At 35.4% G+C, this 21,615-nt stretch overlaps 2 protein-coding genes across 2 annotated transcripts; both read left to right on the top strand.

Annotated features, from left to right (window-relative positions):
• Positions 1-12: 12 nt before the first annotated feature.
• Positions 13-1,350, top strand: LOC136981685 (uncharacterized). Its single transcript, XM_067278028.1, has one exon. It carries the CDS (start codon positions 13-15, stop codon positions 1,348-1,350), a length of 1,338 nt encoding a protein of 445 aa, XP_067134129.1.
• Positions 1,351-1,663: 313 nt separating this feature from the next.
• Positions 1,664-3,997, top strand: LOC136981675 (uncharacterized). Its single transcript, XM_067278014.1, has one exon. It carries the CDS (start codon positions 1,664-1,666, stop codon positions 3,995-3,997), a length of 2,334 nt encoding a protein of 777 aa, XP_067134115.1.
• Positions 3,998-21,615: the final 17,618 nt, after the last annotated feature.

Consider the following 21,615-nt stretch of genomic DNA (forward strand, 5'->3'; position numbering starts at 1 on the left):
TCAGTGCATAATATGTTATCCACACATCTGAATGGCTATCAGTTCAATATCTCAAGTCCGAAAGAGTTGATACAAAAACTTAAAGGCATAGACACACCCGGTTATGCCACAGTATGGGACTTTAGATCGTTATACCCCTCAATTAGAATAGAACCTTGTTTTTGTGCACTGAGAGATTTCCTCATGGAGAAAGTAAATGATGACAGCCTGCACCATCAAGTTTTAGAGTTAGCCCATTTGGCGTGTTATAGTTCAGTATTCCAATTCAAAGGAAAAGCTTATGCACAGGAGAGGGGTGTACCCATGGGGAGTCCGCTATCCGGGGACCTATGTGAAATGGTAATTAGAGCATTGGAAGCCAAAACACTGTCACCGTTTCTCTCAAACATAATTTTATACGGAAGATACATAGATGACATCATTATCCTCTGGAAATCGATGCCGGACCTAAAGCAGTTTAAAACGGTCATGAACGACAACCCCTATGGCCTACAACTGGAAATGGAGCAACACAGTCCTGAAATAATCCACTTCTTGGATATAGAAATAAGGATCGAAAAAAGGATACTACAAACGAGGGTCTACAGAAAACCTACAACCATACCATCGTACATCCCCTTCGATTCCTGTGACCCCTACTCCTATAAAATGGCTGCCTTTAGGGCTTTAATAGAAAGAGCCTACACGCACTCTTCCACAAACGATGCTCTACAACAGGAATTAACGTTTATTAATAGAATAGCAAGAGAGCACGGTTACACTAACATCGTAAAAAAGTTATATAACCGGCACCTCCATACAAGCAGTATAACAAACCAAGAAAGCGTAGTGAAAAAAGTTACCAGAGAAGAAAACACAGAAAGGACCCCGATGACATACAACCCGCACCTTAAAACAATATACAACACAATTGCGAAAAAAAGGGGAATTAAAATCGCTTATCGGAGAAACCCTTCCATATACAGCCTATTGAGAAACGGAAAAGACGCACCTAACCCGTATAGGCTTCCGGGAGTGTACAGTATCCCTCTACAGGACGACAGATGGCAGAAACAATTACTGTACATAGGGTCCACTAAACGCCCACTATGCACTAGAATAAAGGAGCATAAATCCGACATTACCCGCCATAAATACACAACGGCATTGTCAACGTATGCAGCAAACCCGGATATAACACCGAATTTTAACGAGGCAAAGGTGATCCGCACCACCCAACATCAAGAACATCTGAGAACTCTGGAGGAAATTGAAATTTATAAAGCCGATCGCACAACAACATGTATTAATTTCAAGGAAGAAAGGAAACTCTCCACTGCTTGGCAGTTTTTATTAGAAGAAAGGCCGTAAATCAGTTGACGTCACGCGTATTTATCATAGGAGGCGCACATCGTTCCCAAACGGAATAAAAGAAAATTTAAATATTTGGAACGGCACGCGGTTGCCCAACGTACTCGATCGTTTAAATTACGGAACACGTTCCATTTATTTATGCTGTTCGATTATCAAATCCAGAATTGGCCTGAGGAAGAGCCCAGGAGGGGCAATGAAAACGTTCGCCATTTAGAAAAATAGTTCGCACCGGTTATCGGTTTTAGAAGGTATTTAAATTTTTTTCTGTTTATACAACCCGGTGTGGGAGAAGTGTTAGTTTATTAAGGCTATGCCAGCCAATGAATACCGCAAAGCAATTATTGCTCTTACAAAAGCAAGAGCAAAACTGGATTTCTTGATCAATTGTAAAAATAACGGAGTGTTCCCGATGACCATTTTCCGAGTACGACTACCTCCAGGTAATGAGCCTATAATTAACAAAGTACGATGGATGTGCCTTACAAGGGCAATCAGATGCACCAGGAAGAATGTATACTCGGCGATAGCCAAAATTGTGAAAGTAGAGAACGATTTATTCCAGTGGGATCCGAATGTTTTAAAAGTTGAAAATGCGAAGCAGATTAACATCCAAAATAGGCTGAAGTATAAACTGAAGGTGCATTTTAATCAAAAAATGCAATGGATTCTAAAATTCCAAGTACCAAAGAGATTAAGTAAGACTGAAGCACCGGTAGTAGTTTGGGATAATATACAAGTTCCAGAATTTGTTATGCAGATACTAAAACTTGGCCCAGCATTTGTACCACCACCTTCCCCAAATGAAACGGTCAAATCTTGTATCCCAGACCTAGAAAACCTTTTAAGAGGTCTTTCTCACAACCAAAAAGAATATTACAGATGGCTATCTGCTTTAAGAATTAATAGCGCTAAACAGTCAAAGGAGATCATGCAGCTTAAACATAAACTAAGCCAAGCCTCCAAATGGATAAAATCTAACGATATAGTCGTAACAAGGGCAGATAAAGCCAAAATAATGGTTTTAATGAAGCGGGATACGTATGAGAGAGAATTAAATGAATACCTCTCCGCAACGCAATGCACAGAGATGGAAGCAAACTGGGTAGATAAAATGCAAGCGAGAGTTAAGCGGTTCGCCAACACCAAACTCGCAAAGAAGCTGAGTATGAGAAACATCATTACGGACGCTCCGGACGTACCTAAACTTTTCGCTTTTGCTAAAACGCATAAGCAAGGCCATGAGCTAAGACCTATAGTGGACAAAGGAAGAGCTCCTACTATTAAACTGGAGAAATCAGTGCATAATATGTTATCCACACATCTGAATGGCTATCAGTTCAATATCTCAAGTCCGAAAGAGTTGATACAAAAACTTAAAGGCATAGACACACCCGGTTATGCCACAGTATGGGACTTTAGATCGTTATACCCCTCAATTAGAATAGAACCTTGTTTTTGTGCACTGAGAGATTTCCTCATGGAGAAAGTAAATGATGACAGCCTGCACCATCAAGTTTTAGAGTTAGCCCATTTGGCGTGTTATAGTTCAGTATTCCAATTCAAAGGAAAGGCTTATGCACAGGAGAGGGGTGTACCCATGGGGAGTCCGCTATCCGGGGACCTATGTGAAATGGTAATTAGAGCATTGGAAGCCAAAACACTGTCACCGTTTCTCTCAAACATAATTTTATACGGAAGATACATAGATGACATCATTATCCTCTGGAAATCGATGCCGGACCTAAAGCAGTTTAAAACGGCCATGAACGACAACCCCTATGGCCTACAACTGGAAATGGAGCAACACAGTCCTGAAATAATCCACTTCTTGGATATAGAAATAAGGATCGAAAAAAGGATACTACAAACGAGGGTCTACAGAAAACCTACAACCATACCATCGTACATCCCCTTCGATTCCTGTGACCCCTACTCCTATAAAATGGCTGCCTTTAGGGCTTTAATAGAAAGAGCCTACACGCACTCTTCCACAAACGATGCTCTACAACAGGAATTAACGTTTATTAATAGAATAGCAAGAGAGCACGGTTACACTAACATCGTAAAAAAGTTATATAACCGGCACCTCCATACAAGCAGTATAACAAACCAAGAAAGCGTAGTGAAAAAAGTTACCAGAGAAGAAAACACAGAAAGGACCCCGATGACATACAACCCGCACCTTAAAACAATATACAACACAATTGCGAAAAAAAGGGGAATTAAAATCGCTTATCGGAGAAACCCTTCCATATACAGCCTATTGAGAAACGGAAAAGACGCACCTAACCCGTATAGGCTTCCGGGAGTGTACAGTATCCCTCTACAGGACGACAGATGGCAGAAACAATTACTGTACATAGGGTCCACTAAACGCCCACTATGCACTAGAATAAAGGAGCATAAATCCGACATTACCCGCCATAAATACACAACGGCATTGTCAACGTATGCAGCAAACCCGGATATAACACCGAATTTTAACGAGGCAAAGGTGATCCGCACCACCCAACATCAAGAACATCTGAGAACTCTGGAGGAAATTGAAATTTATAAAGCCGATCGCACAACAACATGTATTAATTTCAAGGAAGAAAGGAAACTCTCCACTGCTTGGCAGTTTTTATTAGAAGAAAGGCCGTAAATCAGTTGACGTCACGCGTATTTATCATAGGAGGCGCACATCGTTCCCAAACGGAATAAAAGAAAATTTAAATATTTGGAACGGCACGCGGTGCCCAACGTACTCGATCGTTTAAATTACGGAACACGTTCCATTTTTTATGCTGTTCGATTATCAAATCCAGAATTGGCCTGAGGAAGAGCCCAGGAGGGGCAATGAAAACGTTCGCCATTTAGAAAAATAGTTCGCACCGGTTATCGATTTTAGAAGGTATTTAAATTATGATATATCATTCCCAGAACCCAAGAGCCTTCAAGGGAATCAGTAAGGACACATTACCACTACATTATCATGCCAATAAGGAAGCATAGATGACACAATGCCTTTTTGAAGACTGGTTTAACAACTGCTTCATTGCAGAAGTAAAGAAATAGTGATGAAAAAGACATTGCTTTTAAAATTGTATTGCTTCTTGACAATGCTCCAGGTCACCCTCCACACTTAGGAGAGTCCCATCCAAACATAAAAGTGGTTTATTTACTACCTAATACCACAAGTATACTACAGCCGACGGATCAAGGGTGTATTGCTAACTTCAAAGTGCATTATTTAAGAATCACTTTTGTCTAAGCAATTGCAGAAACTGAGAAAGATCAGATATTGAGAGAATTTTGAAAAAATTATAACATTTTTCATGCAATAAAGAATATATCAGAAGGATGGTCCAATGTAACAATGGACCATCCTTCTTTCCCATATGGGGAAAGGTCCATATGCTTGTTCCATATGAACAGCATATGGAACAAACTCTTAAAAAGGTTAATAACAATATGAACTTTAATAGAGAAGAGGAAATAGAAGAGGTAGTTAATGTTATTGTACAACTTGTTCAACAATTAAATCTAGAAGTTGATAATGAAGATGTAAATCAACTTTTGGAAAATAATGTGGAGGAACTAACAAACCAAGACCTGATTGAGATTGAAGAACAAGTTGCAGATAAAAATCTAATGGAGCTAAAAGAACTGGATGAATGCAAAGAACCACCCAAAAAATTTGTGCTGAAAGAAATGGCATCAAAATCAATGAGCCAATTAAAAAATTTGAAAATATGGACTCAGACAATGATAGACTTTTGAAGGTACAACACAACATTCACCAAGCATTTGTCTGTTATAATGAAAATTATAATGAAAAGAAACAACAAACTGTCAAAACAAAATTGCACTTAATCACAAACAAAACCTTTTTAACTAGTAATTGAACTTTAACTTAGTTTCCAAACATTTTCAGCCTTCACCAAGGCTTGCTTCAAATGTTAAAATAAAATAACTTGCAAAAATTGGAACATTAGAACAATGATGCTCAACTTTAAACTTTTTGGAGCTACAGCGTATAGAAGATGTAGCAGTTGAACACAGCTACACAACAGGCATGGTCCCACGCCTATGCTAACCAACTACCCGCACACAACACACCACAGGCTCTGCATACACCATGTTCAGTTCAATCAACATTTAAACTCCATATACAAAGATATTGCAGGCCAGAGTAGTATGGAAATTGGGTACAGGAGATCCAGTACAATATACAAGCTGCTACACAAAAGAAAATAAATCAAAGCAGAGCCCCAGGAGTATACTCTGTTCATCTTAGGCAGGGATGGGCAACCTGCAGCCAGCATTCATATATTTTGCGGCCCGCGACGCATAAAACGTGAATAAATACAGTAGAGCGTCGTTTATCCGAATCAATTGGGGACTGGGGTTGTTCGGATAACTTATTTTTCGAATAACCGATTATGTACGAAAAAATATATTAACCTCTCCCACCTTGAAATTTTTTTGTGTTGTGTCGCTTTGTGTTGAATTTTTGTCGATTTTAAGCCTAACGAAAATTTTTATAATAATAATCACGGCTATTGTATCGTTAAAAATTATTTTTTATTTTGTACAATTAAAATAAATATATTGAAAAATATAAAAACAAAAAAAATTATACTTTAGAAGCTAATCTAGTATCGAAAATGTTTGATTCAGAATGACACAGTCCAACTGAAAAGCTTTCGGTTAACCCATGTTTCAGTTGATCGGCTTTCGGATAAACGACGCTCTACTGTACATCAATTTCCTAGCTTAAGGAAGTATGCAGCAAAAATTCAAACGTTATTTTCTACAACTTATGTATGTGAATAGTTTTTCCCACAATGAATTTAGTAAAAATTAAAACAAGAAACTGGCTAACAGACACATCAAAACTAATTTAAAACTAGCAGTGACGAATATTTAACCAAATATTTCCAATATATTACGTTTACAAAAGTTTTAGAAGCTAAATTAAGTATACCTATGCTAATTTATAATTATATATGAATAAATAATTCTGATTTACCAACATTTTCTCTTTCTCTTGTATGCGGCCAGCATCAGTTCAAAAGTCTTAAAATGCGGCCCTTACATAGAAAAAGGTTCCCCATCTTTGCTCTTAGGGATGATAGATTCCAAAGGGACTTAGTATATATCGGCTTTACCAACTGGTCAATACGTAAAAGGGGTACACAAACATGAACACAAGCTTGCGAACAACATGCATAACACAACATTGTCCACGTACGCCACCAACCCAGAAGTGCAATGCTGACCTCCAGAACACAAGACTAATTAAGCAAGCCTTTCAAACAGACCATATTCGTTGTCTGGAGGCTTGGGAAATTTATAAAGTCAACTTGAAAGGAAACTATTAACTTTAAAGACTGCAAGATGGTCGCACATGCATGGAAGTACAAGAAATTCAAACAAAGTCAATCAACCACATGAGTTTGATACATTCAAAGTTTAAAGTCAAGCATCATTGTTCTAATGTTCCAATTTTTGCATTTTATTTTAACACCTGAGGCAGGCCTTGATGAAGGCTGAAAACATTCAGAAACTATGTTAAAGTCCAATTACTGGTTAAAAAGGTTTTGTTTGTGATTATTTACTCACCTCAGTAAGTTGAGAAGAAGACTGTTATAAAATTGGACTTGTTTATAAAAACAAAAAGCACTACTACTACACTTGCTGATAAATCTCAAGAGTCAGCAATGAATATTAGTAGTACAGATGATGATGATAATCCAGAATAATGCTTATATATATGTGGGGATTAGATGAGCAACATTCCTAAGCCATTAAGACAATAAATTTATGAGGGATTGCAGGGGAGACAAGGAGAATGAGCGAAGGGGACAAGGAAGGGAGAAGTGAGGGAGGACGACAGTTAATGACGACACGAAAGTAAGAAAGGACAAAAAGACGTTACGAAGGTGAGAACATTATCATTCTATCAAGACGGTTACATATACTGGAAGACTATTGCCATTTCTAGTTCTCTATTTCTATCACTATTCCTACATATATAGGCCTACTATTATTTATGTACAAATAGCCTAATTATTTACTTATATGTAGTTAACAATTAAAAATTAGAAATAAAAGCTATTGATTTTGATGTACATATGTCAATTTGATATTATATCATCTATATTATTTGATATCATATTTATTTTTGTATGAAATTTGACTTATGGCCATCTCAACTTACATCCGAAGTTACGGAACCGAACCCCGTTGTAAGTCGATAAGTGACTGTATCGAAAACAAAGTCATGGACTCCTATTTTTACTCTCCTGGCTCTGTTATAGATAGATAAGAGGAAAAGTATGGCTACTGGTCAAAAACTGATCTCCACAAGATTTTTACATTTTTGGACTTGGGACCTTGAAATGCCAAGAAATGCAAAAACTTTCAAAGTTTTTTCTGTACAAGGTGTGGTGCATTCAAGTTGTAAGGTCTCCTATTTTTTCTAGGGGAAGGGAGCAGGTAGCAACATGTTTGTTTTTTTTTCAAAAGCAGAAGACACTGTTTGTGGTCGGATAACAGAGGGCATCACCTCATGGCACACTGAACTCTAGTGACAGCAGTTTGAGTGAGAGGCATATTAATACTTAAAATGGCAATGTTTTCATTACAAGAACAATGCATAATCACTCATTTTCTGCACTTGTGTGGAGTGACACCCATCAAAATTCATCACCAGATGAGTGACTCATGCAACGATGGTGTCATGGATGTGAAAAATGTGCGTTCATGGATGCGACAGTTCAAAGAAAGGCAAACATCGTGTGACAACAAACCAAAACATCCACGCCCTCACACCAGCCAGTCTGACAACATGATTGCGCACACTTAGGTATTTTCATGGGATCTCTGCACACAATCTTGCATGAAGATCTGAAAATGAAAAAAAGTGTCTTCCAGGCGGATGCCACAAATGCTGACAGACAACCACAAGGCTGCACACATGACAACTTGTCAGGCAATGTTGACATGTGATGATTGCATGAATGATGTCTTCTTTTCACGAGACATGGATACCATTTTTCAATACAGAAACAAAACAGAGGTCGACACAATGGAAACACTGCCTCACCAACACCAAAGAAATTTTGGGTTACTGCCAGTGCCAAGAAAATGATGGTGGCCATGTTTTGGGACAGTGACAGCATAATCATCATTCACTGTGGGGCCATTCCAAAGGGCACTACAGTGAGAGAGCTTCTTCCTACAAAGATGTTTTGAGAAAAAAATTGCTTCCAGCATTGTGAGAAAACTAGCCAGTAAAGGCTGTGTGTATGTGTGTGCACTTCTATCAAGACAATGCTCATTGGGCAATGTTAACACAGGAGTTTCTTTGTGAGAACAACTTTCAAGTGGTTTCTCATGTTCCCTACTCACCTGACCTTGCTCCTAGTGATTTTTGGCATTTTCCAACTTTCTGTGGTCACACATTTTTCAGTCATTATGGGATGGCAGATTCCAAAGAGAGCTTGTATAGATAGGTTCAACGAAACGGTCGCTGGACAAGCGTCTACGCGAGCATAAGTATGATATTGACCACAACAGAGCATAAGTATGATATTGCCCTCTCCGCGTATGCCTCGACCCCGGGCATAAGTGCTGATCTGCAAAACGTAGAATTGATTAAACTCTCCCACCAATTGGACCATCTGCAATCCCTGGAAACTCTGGAAATATACAAAGCTGGACTGCGCACAACCTGCATCAATTCTAAAGATGCGTGTAACATTTCTCAAGCTTGGAAGTTTTGTTACGAAGGGGATGTTCCCCATAGCTCTATTTAATGTACAGTACATCCCTATCCCTTCGTTTATATATGGAATGTAATTACATTGTGTTTTGCGCCACACGTATTACATATGTCAACAACACGTATGATACCATGGCAACACGAATGCGCAACGGTTCTATTCGAAAATTTGAATACGTTCTGAAAGAGTTTTGAACTTGTAACGAATCTCAATATTTAGAACCTGAGGAAGACCGAGTTAACAGTCGAAAACGTTTGTTTTCAATTACTATTACTGGTTTTTTAAAAGGTTGTTGAGTGTGAATTCTTTTTCAGTCATGCTGCTCTAGCATCAATGATTTTCCAGTGGTCAAAACAGACTCCTAAAAAAGCATTTGCAGCAGCTATGATGTAATGGTGTCGACATTGTGAAAAATGTGTACGTCTGCAGGGAGATTATATTGAGTAGCGAAAGAAGTTTCAATTTGTGTAAGTATTTTGTCAGAAAAAAATGAGAGACCTTAGAACTTGAATGCACCTCATATGTATAAATGTTAGTGTGTGTGTATTTGTATGGTATGTAGCAAAATTTTGTTTACTCTCTTTGAGACTTCATAACACCAGTGCTTTCAAAAATTTCTGAAATTTTGCAGGGAAGTTTGTGTATTAGAAAGACTCATGCTATTAAATTTTGGTGATTTAAGGTTGACAGGGTGGGGAGATAAAGGGTGGTCGTGTGTCGTATCTTGACCAGGTCAGACTTAATGAGTATTTTACTCATTATTAGCATTTACTAATTTTTATAAAACCCATCCCTACTCTCAAAATTAAGCTTTTTGCCATTTTATAATAATTAGAAATGTAAATAATTTTTTTTAATAAAATATCATAACAGATAGTGTCACCAGAATTTTAAATGCTGCCAAGAAAGTTAAGTGATTTGTTGCTGGAGTTTTTACATTTAAATGGATCCACATTACATTTCTGTATTCTTCTTCTCAATTAATGGAAAATGGCAAAGTTTTATCAAAATCGATCCAATAAATTTTGAAAACAAATGTGATTCTATAAGCCCATACAAGATATGCTAGCAACCGTGAAACATCACACTCAACAAAGCCATGCTATTCATACGATATTGCTTTGTCGCACACACTTCAGAAATGACCGCATCTCTCGAAAACGAAGACACGGACCCCGATTTTTTATTGCATTTTTTAATTCCGCATCGCAATTAATGGAAAATGGCAAAGTTTAATCAAAATCTATCAAACGGATTTTGAGAACAAACACAATTCTGTAAGCCTCATAGTAGAAGCTTCGCTAATGCTCTACTTCAAATATTGTAATTTTCATTTTCAGGTTGTCACTTATTTATTAAATACTGATAGCTACTAAGAGTACTGTCAGCTTCTAATAAAGAATTGATATATCAATATGCTTTATAAACAATGTTACTACATAACTTTTATATACAATTTTACACATTTTTCAATTTAAATTATAATTAAATTTTAACTTCAGAAATTCTAGTAATTCAGGCACAAATCATTCATTGTATTCATTCAGACACTTGGTAAATTTCATCATTAACATTTATTTCGTTGATTTATTAAAGATGAAATTTGCCTAGTGTCTGAATGAATACAATGAATGATTTGCGTCCAAATTACTAAAACAACTACTGGCATGGTTTTACGAATACAATTCAGAAATCCTATAACTATTTCATTATACTATAAACATAATAGCTTCATCTTTATAAAAAGCTAAAAACTATTTCTAATTCTCAAAACATTTCATAGAGATCAACATAGAGGATGGCCCAAAAATCAGTTATCCACATTTGTTTTTTTATATTCAAAATCATTAATTGAATTTATTAAATATAATATAATTCATATATTAAACAAAAAAATTATATTTTAAATAAATCTTTCAAAGTTTTTAAGTAATAAAGTATTTATATAAGATATCAATTAAGTCTTTACAATGGTTAACTCTTTTGGGAAGAAAAATCCAATTGTCCTACAAAGAAAAATCATTTTCAGTTTAGAATCATATATTATATTTGTTTTGTATAATAAGCTTACAATTTTGATCAAAAATACCAGTGATTCATAGGTAAAAGAATCATTCGTAAACTTAGATATGGTAACTGAGATAGAGGAGTTAATTTAAATTGATAACATTTATTTAAATGGAAAATCAATTTCAATTATCAAATTATCTCTCACACAGTATGAATCATCAATACTTGCAATATTAACATGACAATAAATGTAAAAATAGAAACAATATTTTTTTCTATTTTTAGTCCAATATGAATCCCAGTAAAATAATTAATAAATAACTCTGTTTATTAATATAAAACTGTATAGGAGACAGAAGTGGTATACAAATTGGAATGTAGTTGTGTACAGTCCAAGATCTGCTTGGAGAAAACAAAATTTAATTTAAAAATTCTCAAAAGAGACAATACATTAAATTTATAGGCACTTTTTAAGAACATAATGCCATAAAAATAGTCTCAGCTCACTGCCACAATAATGGATGTGAAATTAAACATTCTCTAATAATAATGAAAAAAAAATGATAGTTTAAAGGAAAAATGATACAAGCATATTCAGTGAAAAATTTTGATGTAATTATTAAATTACATCTAAAGTTTAGACTGAATGATAGTGTAGGCTATCAACTTCCAGAATCATATCCTATATTGATCCCAGAGGGTGCTATTACCTTTAACTTAGTGTTATATAAATCATTAGAACATAACAGAATATTTGTGAGCATTGTTGGCATATCTGTGGTTAAGTACTTGATTAAATCCACCACGTGGATTATTGTTGTATTCCTCTAACTAAAGTTATGATATGCTGTATTTACTCGAATGTAAGACAACCTCGCATATAGGACGAGGTGTGACTTTAAAGATCATAATTAAAAAAAATTAGATTTATTAATACAATTCTCCTACGTGTGGTTTCTAGTCTTCCATTGGGCGCCTCTCCATGTGGCAGATTGGGGAATGTTTCCTAGATATAGGTGGTATTGAGGAAATGAAATACTCTGGTCAGACCAAAACTAGAAATGATGAAAGGCAGCAGTTTCACCATTATCAGGCTTCAGCATGGAAAAGTTCCTTAAGCGGTGGAGTACTGGACAGCGTAAGGCAATACTTTGCTTGCATACTGCGGTACAGAAAAGAAACAGAGATCTTATTGTACTAGATTCTCCAAATAATCTAATGACTAGTGAAAACTCAACTGTGGCCCTCAGTCCAGGGCACCTCTTAAATGAGAAGATAGTGCTAAGAATCTCCACGTCGGATGCCATTCAGAGCATTGGAAATACATTAAATAAAATGAAAATATACAACAAAATAACACAAATTGCTACTTGGAATGTTCGGAGTCTGTTTATGGCAGGAAAACTCGCCAACGTTCTAACAGAGATGTCTAGAATGAATATTGATGTAATAAGCTTGAGTGAAGTTCAATAGCCTGGCTCTGAAAAACATAAAACAACTAATGGATATTTATATTATTCGGGAGGTTCAGATCCAAATCCCAGATACGGGACTGCTATAAAGAGTAATTAACACATTTGTGTTGCGGCGTTACTAACAGTTATTTGTAATGTTTCACATATAAACGCAAGTACTTTCAACAACTTACGGTTGTCATCTTCAGGCAATATCGAATACTGTGATTTTCGAACAACTTAGTTCTTTTTTAACGGACTATTTAAATTACGTAAATCACGTGCGTGAAATTCAATAAACATATTAAAATGCAATAAATATTATGGATGTAAAAACAAGTTGATGTAATATGCTACTCTAATATAAAGTAAAGATAGAGGTGCCATATTTGTGGTGTACCTAACAGAGAAGAATTTATAACCTAGATTGTTTAAATAATGTTACCCATAATTGCGGAATTTCTAATGTTGGAACATTGCACGGTGTTAAGGTGGCTATGTATAGACTCTCCCATATGAATACCTCTCTTCTATCGTTGCAAGGTTTTAGCATTCTTGTGTGCCACCAAAGTGGAAGATAATCTTGATTTAGTACTTTTTTAGCTAATTCTGTTGTTGGTTTATTATTTCTGATATCTTCTTGGTGTTCAAGAATGCGGGTGTGTAGCATTCTTGTGGTTGCTCCTATGTACATAATTGTTCTCCTAACATGTCACATGTGTTACATTTACGAGAGGCTCTCTTACTCGTCACGGAAAACAATTACTTTCAGTTCAATGGTAATATATACAAACAAACCCAAGGTGTGCCAATGGGTTCCCCCCCTGTCACCCATTTTAGCAGAGATTATCATGAGAAACATAGAATTTCGCATTTTCCATGCTCCTTTAACAATCCACTATCCTATCTTGTATCTACGATATGTAGATGACATATTACTTGCATGGGATGGTTCTGCAGAAGAATTAGACAAGTTCATTCAAATGTTAACGTCTATATATCCCACCATCAGGTTCACTGTGGAAGAGGAACAAAATGCCAAAATCTCTTTTCTAGATCTTGAAATTTATAGATCTCCTGACCTCAATTTTTCAGTGTACCATAAAAATAACAACTTACCATATATTACCCCTGCAGCTGCCTTCCAACCTACAAATTTTGTAAATTCTGCCATTACTTCTCTCATTCGGAGAGCGCTCCTCTTACCATCCACGCAAATATTAATAGATAAAGAATTACAGCTTATCAACAAGGCGGTACATAATGCTGGGTATTCTAACTCCAGATTTCTTTATCTCCTTAACTGAATCAAGAATAAATTATTTCCAAAATCCTTCCTCTGCAACAAAGAACAACTCACTCTAGTACAACCTCCGATACCGTATTTCGGCCATTTATCCCTAAAAATAGCACGCATATTTAGAAAACAGGGTTTGCTATTACCCATAGTCCCTCAACCAACCTTAAGACGTATGTTGTGCAACGATAGAGATTTTCTCACATTAAATGAGAAATCGGGAGTTTACGAAATTTTACTAAAGCACACATTATCAGGGGAGGAAATTACTTACATACGAGCAACCACAAGAATGCTACACACCCGCATTCTTGAACACCAAGAAGATATCAGAAATAATAAACCAACAACAGAATTAGCTAAAAAAGTACTAAATCAAGATTATCTTCCACTTTGGTGGCACACAAGAATGCTAAAACCTTGCAACGATAGAAGAGAGGTATTCATATGGGAGAGTCTATACATAGCCACCTTAACACCGTGCAATGTTCCAACATTAGAAATTCCGCAATTATGGGTAACATTATTTAAACAATCTAGGTTATAAATTCTTCTCTGTTAGGTACACCACAAATACGGCACCTGTATCTTTACTTTATATTAGAGTAGCATATTACATCAACTTGTTTTTACATCCATAATATTTATTGCATTTTAATATGTTTATTGAATTTCACGCACGTGATTTACGTAATTTAAATAGTCCGTTAAAAAAGAACTAAGTTGTTCGAAAATCACAGTATTCGATATTGCCTGAAGATGATAACCTAAGTTGTTGAAAGTACTTGCGTTTATATGTGAAACATTACAAATAACTGTTAGTAACGCCGCAACACAAATGTGTTAATTACTCTTTATTTTATGTTGGCGTGAAGTGTGTTAATACTATTTTATTAGGGACTGCTATAATAGTTTCAAATGAATTAGCTAAATCAGTCATCAACTATGTGCTTCTCAATGACCAAGTTATGTTAATTAAATTACAAACAACATACAGAGTAATGAACATAATTCAAGCTTATGCTCCAACTAATAGCAAACCCGATACAGAGGTCGAACAGTTCTATAACGATCTTGACCAAGCTCTCAGTACCACTAAAAATGAAGAAATAACTAGAGTGTTGGGAGACTTCAATGCCAAGATTCGTTCAGCTGCTGAAGGAGATATCATTGGAGCATAAGGAACACTCGAGGAGACTGACTGGTTTAGTTCTGTATTAAGAACCAAATAATTGTGTCAAACACTTTTTTTCAGTTACATCCAAGACAATTACGCACATGGCGATTGCCGGCCAATGACATCCAGGGAATCGTGAGGAACCAAACAGATTTTATACTAGTTACACAGAGATTCAAGAAATTTATAAAATCTGTTAAAACATATCCAGGCGCAGACGTCAATAGCGATCATAACCCAGTCATAATGGAATTCAAATTTTGACACTCTACTCACATTGTTGGCAGAAAAGGAACAAGGCGAATCAACATAGGTAAAATAAAAGACCCCGAAATAAGAAAAAAACTTGGCCTTAAATACGAAATGTTTGTTGAAAGAAACACATCATCACAGCATGAACAAGTCAATGAAACCTGGAATCAAATAAGAAACAAGAACACAACATCGGATTCACTGAGAATAGAAAGAGGCGGGGGTGGATGACATCAGAAATCTTGGACCTTATAGACAACAGACAGAAACATAACAGAAACAATGAAAATACAGAGAGTTAAATAGAATCACAAGAAAGAAATGCAGGATTGCAAAAGAAAAATGGATGTCCGACAAGAAATAGAACTGTTACAAGAAAAGTATGACACATTCAACATATATAAAAAAGTAAAAGAGATGGCAAACTGGTACAGAAAACAATATGGATCAATTCATAAAGATGAGAACGATAACATAGTCATAGGCATCGAAGAAAAACTGAAACGATGAAAAGAATATATTGAAAAACTTTTTGATGACAGCAGACCCGACAATCCACCATCAACAACTGATATTAATGAAGAAATTCCTGAAATTACAAAACACAAGGTTGTTTATGCCATAAATTTACAAAAGAATGGCAAAGCTACAGGGCATGACAGAATTTATTCTGAGGTTCTGAAAGCTATAGCAGAACAAGAGGGTAGCCTACACAATTGAAATTACTAACAAAATTCTTCAATACTATTTATAAATCTGGTAGAATACCTAGAGACTGGCTAAGTTCCACCTTCATTCCGCTACCCAAAAAAATTGGTTCTTCTTGATGTGATGACTACCACTCTAATGTGTCATGTGCTCAAAATCTTAAAAATCATCCATAGACATATATACAGGAAATGTGAACTAGATATTGATGAAACACAGTTTGGATTTCGTAATGGGCTTGGTACACAAGAGGCACTCTTTTGCTTAAACGTATTAGTTCAAAAATGCAGCGATATGAACACCAATGTTTACATCTGCTTTATAGACTATCGTAAAGCTTTTGACTGTGTGAATCACCAAATGATGATTGAGATCTTAACATCAATTGGCATTGACAAAGGCAGTCTGCATGTCATCAGTGAACTGTAGAGGCATCAAACAGCAGAGATCAGTCTTGAAAAAAAAACTCCTGAAACCATGTTAATTAAGAGAGGAGTATGCCAAGGTTGTGTGCTATCCCTCCTCTTTAATATATAATCAGAGGCCATATTCAAGGAAGTGTTAGAAGACAGCGATTGTGGAATCAAGGTAAATGGCAAATTAATAAACATTAAATATGCAGATGACACAGTGGTTATAGCAAGTAGTCCCGAAGAATTACAACTGATGGACTGTATTGTCGAGTACAGTGAACTGCATGGTCTCTTTATGAATTTTACCAAAACCAAACTTCTTGTATTCTCAAAAACAACAAAAAGTGCAAATCTTGTCATTCACAGGAACACTATCGAGCAAATATCATCTCTCAAATACCTCAGCACAATAGTAAACAAACAATGTGACCAGTGTAAAGAAATAAGATCAAGGATTGAACAAGCTAGAACATCGTTTACGAATATGAAAAAGTTTTTTGTTAGATCCGAATTGAGTTTATGTCCGAGGATTTGAATGTTAAGGTGCTACATTTTCTCCATCTTGCTATATAGATGTGAAAGTTGGACTCTGGACCCCCAAACTGAGAAAAGAATTGAAGCTTTCGAAATGTATTTGTACAGACGAATACTTCGAATATCATGGGTGGAAAGGATTACTAATGTTGAAGTCCTGAACTGCATGAACAAACAAAAAGAACTCCTACTGACAATCAAAATCAAGAAAACACAGTATATTGATCATATAACGAGAGGAGAAAAATATCAAATACTTAGACTAATATTAGAGGGCAAAATACAAGAAAAGAGGTCTGCTGGGAGACAAAGAATCAATGGTTGAAAGACATCACAAGGTGGTTTGACATACATTTATGGAGATATTCAGAGCTGCTATATCGAGGACAACGTTAGCTATATGGATCGCCAACCTTCAACAAGAGATGGTGCATTAAGAAGAGAAGAATACAATTCTAATTTTATTTCATTCAATCACAAGTAAAATATCAAATAAACATAGTACATGCACACATTGTCCTGCAAAATTACTGGCATTTTAAAATTTAAGGAAAAGTCTTGTAAAATTGACAACATAATGTGTAACGCTGAACCTTTTTTGCCAATTCTTAACAGTTGAATCCACTCTCTGTTGATTACACTTACAAGTTTCTCCAAATTCTGATTTCCGAATAATCATCTGTTTTCAACTGGGAATGGATTAAAACTCACATCGGGCTCCAGTGTGATTTTGGAATTTCAATCCAAAATTCAATTCAAAAGCTTTGCTTTTCCTATTGATATTCATATTTATTCCTGACAATATACAAGAATGATTCAAACGACCCAGATAAAATACTTATGTTTTTAAATACAAGAGGGTAAACATCTGGTAAAAAATGCAAATACACAGTTCACAAAAATTATTTTCAAAAGCACAAAGAATCTTTCACTTACACATATAGGACAATAGGACAACCTAGGGATTTGAAGCTGTGATAAGTGAAAAAAAACTCGTCTTATATGCGAGTAAATACGGTATATATATTTGATAATTTTATGGTTTTACCTCTTTATCAAGCTGTTTCTAAGGTAATGTTCTTGTAAATAACATTGCTAGACCCGATATACTATAAAGCTAGATTCCAACCAAATGCCAAATTCTATCGGGCTAGATATGGCTAAATACTAAATAAATTATGCAACTAATTTGGCACTAGAGGGAGGTATTAGGCACCATCTCTTATTAACTTTAATAATTATAACTTTAACTGATTAATTTAAATAAATTAGAATTACTGGAAGAAAAAATCAGCTCGGAGCAGGACTCAAACCTACAACTTCTGCTTACCGTGCAGATGCGTTGACAGTTACGCTATCCGGACTCCAGTCCGATCTTCTCTTCCGGCATATATAAGCTTATGTTATAACCATCAATGATTATTACAGTTATGAGATGGCACCTAACACCTCCCTCTTGTGCCAAATTGGTTACATAACTTATTTAGTATTTAGCCATATCTAGCCTGATAAAATTTGGCATTTGGTTGGAGTCTGAAAAATTCTGTGGTGATTATGAAAAAAGTTATAAATACATAACTTGTAAAAATTTTATAGGTACTGTTTGAATGCTTTACAAAAATAATTTAATATACCATTTTAACTGTGATAATTTTATGGATATAGTTAGTAAGCTTGGATGATTGGACTGATGAAGGAGTATGTGTCTAAAATACATTTCCTATACCAATAAAGCATATACTTTTCTATATGGTCTCTGACTCCCTTTCATTTTGAGTACCCTACAAGGTGTGATAAGTCTGCAAAATCAGTGAAATTTAGACTTCAGTCATAAAAATTCTGTTTATATTAGTCTAGCCTAAAACCTTGACTATAGGTTACAGCTTATACAAGATTATGTTCTTAAAATTAAGTACGTGTAACCCATGCAAAGAGTATCTAGTCAGAAAAAACTATTACAATGAACTGATTGTGTGTAAAGAACAGAGTTGCCAGTTATTTTCATTCAGTAGTTGTCAAGAGCACATCAAAAGTAACCAAAAACTGCCAAATGCTTGTCAAAAATAGTCAAAGTCTAGCCAATATCAGATAAAATTAAGTATGGATATTCTAAGCACATTTCATTTCTCTGTAAAAATAATAATTTTAAAGCTTTTTCCATAAAGTTTTAAAATTATTATTTTTACAGAGAAAATGGGCAAAAATGTCCAACAAAAATGGCACACAATTAACTCTAGTACCTAGCACAGTGAATGTTACATAAATGATGTTATTCTTGATGCTGTTCCTCTCCTACTGATTTTTATTCTTGAATCCTATGTATAAAAGCTTCTTATCTACCAAAAAAATAAACATTTCTTTACAACTCTCTCTATTGCAGTTTATATAAGAACAGCCAAGGTTTTAGGATATTTAAAAATTTTAATTGTTTACAATATACTTCTAATGAGTTCATTGTACTATTCTGTAAATAGATGAGTATACAGAGAGAGTCAAACATCTTCATACTAAAGCAGAAAACCTTACTTTATCACTGTTACACTTGTATATCTCAAAATATATTCTACATGGACACTACTTAACTCAACGTACATATGGCTGTGTTCCTCCCACTCACATTAATACATCTGCTGTTATGAATGCATATAGATTATAAATGTATACATAGGGAGAGTGACTCAAGTCCCATAGTAAACCACTAAAGAACATAATCAAATTTTCTTTTTTTTTAAAAGAACACACTAAACTGAATTTTTTACATGTATCTAATTAATAAATAATTACAAAACATTTTACAACTAATATTATGCATTATTGAAATACAAGCAAAAACAAGACGGCGAAAGAGAATGCTTAACTTTGTCTTACAAAGTTAAAGACCTAAAAATAGCCGAGGACAGCGTCTTCCAAGATCAGCTTGCAATATGCAAAAAACATAAGAAAACACCAAGGTTTGTGCAGAGAATGAAAGTGGAATTTACAAATACGTAGCTTGTAACTAGTCGGCTTAAGGACTTTGAAAACTTTCTGCACAATTTACATCATAATGTTTTTTGGTTTCTCCACGTTTTCCCGGGATATATTCTATTACATCTCTCGCCTTTGTTTGTTTCCTATATCAGGTTATCAATTTTACATAAACATCATCAAGAATCTATTTTTAAAATAAAATATACTAATATCAAACATAAAAGCCCATAAATTCAATCTATACACTTTCCCCACAGCAACCCACATTCATCACTAACCAAAGAATGTAAATTTATGAACTTATGTACATTGAAGGAATAGAATTTAATAGTAACATTCACGAATTTGTGGCACTAGCTACATCAATATAACTTCCATAGTATGTGAATTGATAATATAACTAATCAAAAGTGAAAATAAATGTTTCAAGATACTAAGGACCCACACCAAGTTCTACTAATTAGGAGAAAAATAAACTGTGGGAAGTACTTTTGATTAAAGTGTGATTTTTGAGTCATTTTGTTCTTTACACTGAAGAGAGTTTATTTTTCTCATAACGAGTAAATGTTTAGTTATAAATTCCTTAGAAATGATTTTTAAAAATAAAAAAACTCAACTTAATTGCAGTAAGATTTTAATTAGGATGTTCAACCGAATATCGATTCAATAACGGCGCACATCATTGGTCAGAGAATAGAATTTGTCGTATATGCAACCAATTACATGTCTTTATATAACGTGAATATAGGGTTAACGAAACGTTCTGTGAACTTACTGGTATGACCGGATCGATCTCTTGACTGCACTTATGACAATAATACTTTGTGTTGGGTCTTTCTACAGCTGCTTCAGCCATCATTTGTTACGTTTCCCTGAATTATTTTCAAATTTGTAATTTCTAGTTTAAATCTGTGGACGATTCCGTCGGCTCCTCTCTACTACCGACAACACCCTCTGATGAGCGAAACTGGAATTTTCATCTAAGTTTTTCATTTTATTCATTTTAAATATTTTGTATATAAATTAATACTTAGAATATTATTTTTAGTATTAATATATAAAATTTGTTTAATGTTACCTTAGGTGCCAAGATGGCGGCTCGCCTCTGATTCCAGAAGAAAACAGCGGGGCGCACGTTCTAACCTAACCAAACGCGCCCTGGGGGACCCGGGATCGAATCCGGACGGGTCGAGAAATCCCCAGGAATTTTTTTCGGGGTGTGGTCCGTCCAGATATGTCGGTTCCCGTCCCTCACCACCTGGCGGCCCCATTGTGGGCCTGGCCGAACCCATAATGGGCTTGCTATAAGAGGCCCTCTTAGTGCCCACTGGGCGGAAAGAGTTACAAAAAACAAGAAAAAAAAAATCCTAATAAATACCCCTATTCTTATAATTTGGTTGCTAATAATTATGGTAATTTATTAGGATAGGTTAGGTTAGGTTAGAACGAGCGTCCCACTGTTTCGTTGCTGGAAGCAGAGGCGAGCCGCTATCTTGGCACCTAAGGTAACATTAACCAAATATTTTAATATTCACATTTTTAATTAAAATATCTACGTGAGATATCGTGTCCCGGGTCTAGGACATGTACTGTACAGTACTTGATACATAAACTAATAAATTTATGGGTCGTACCTAAATAAAATAGGTATGTACTGTAGTTTTGTAAGTTATCC

Source organism: Centruroides vittatus, unplaced genomic scaffold (assembly GCF_030686945.1).
Source record: "Centruroides vittatus isolate TY-2023 unplaced genomic scaffold, ASM3068694v2 contig_787, whole genome shotgun sequence".
In the NCBI taxonomy this organism is placed as follows: domain Eukaryota; kingdom Metazoa; phylum Arthropoda; class Arachnida; order Scorpiones; family Buthidae; genus Centruroides; species Centruroides vittatus.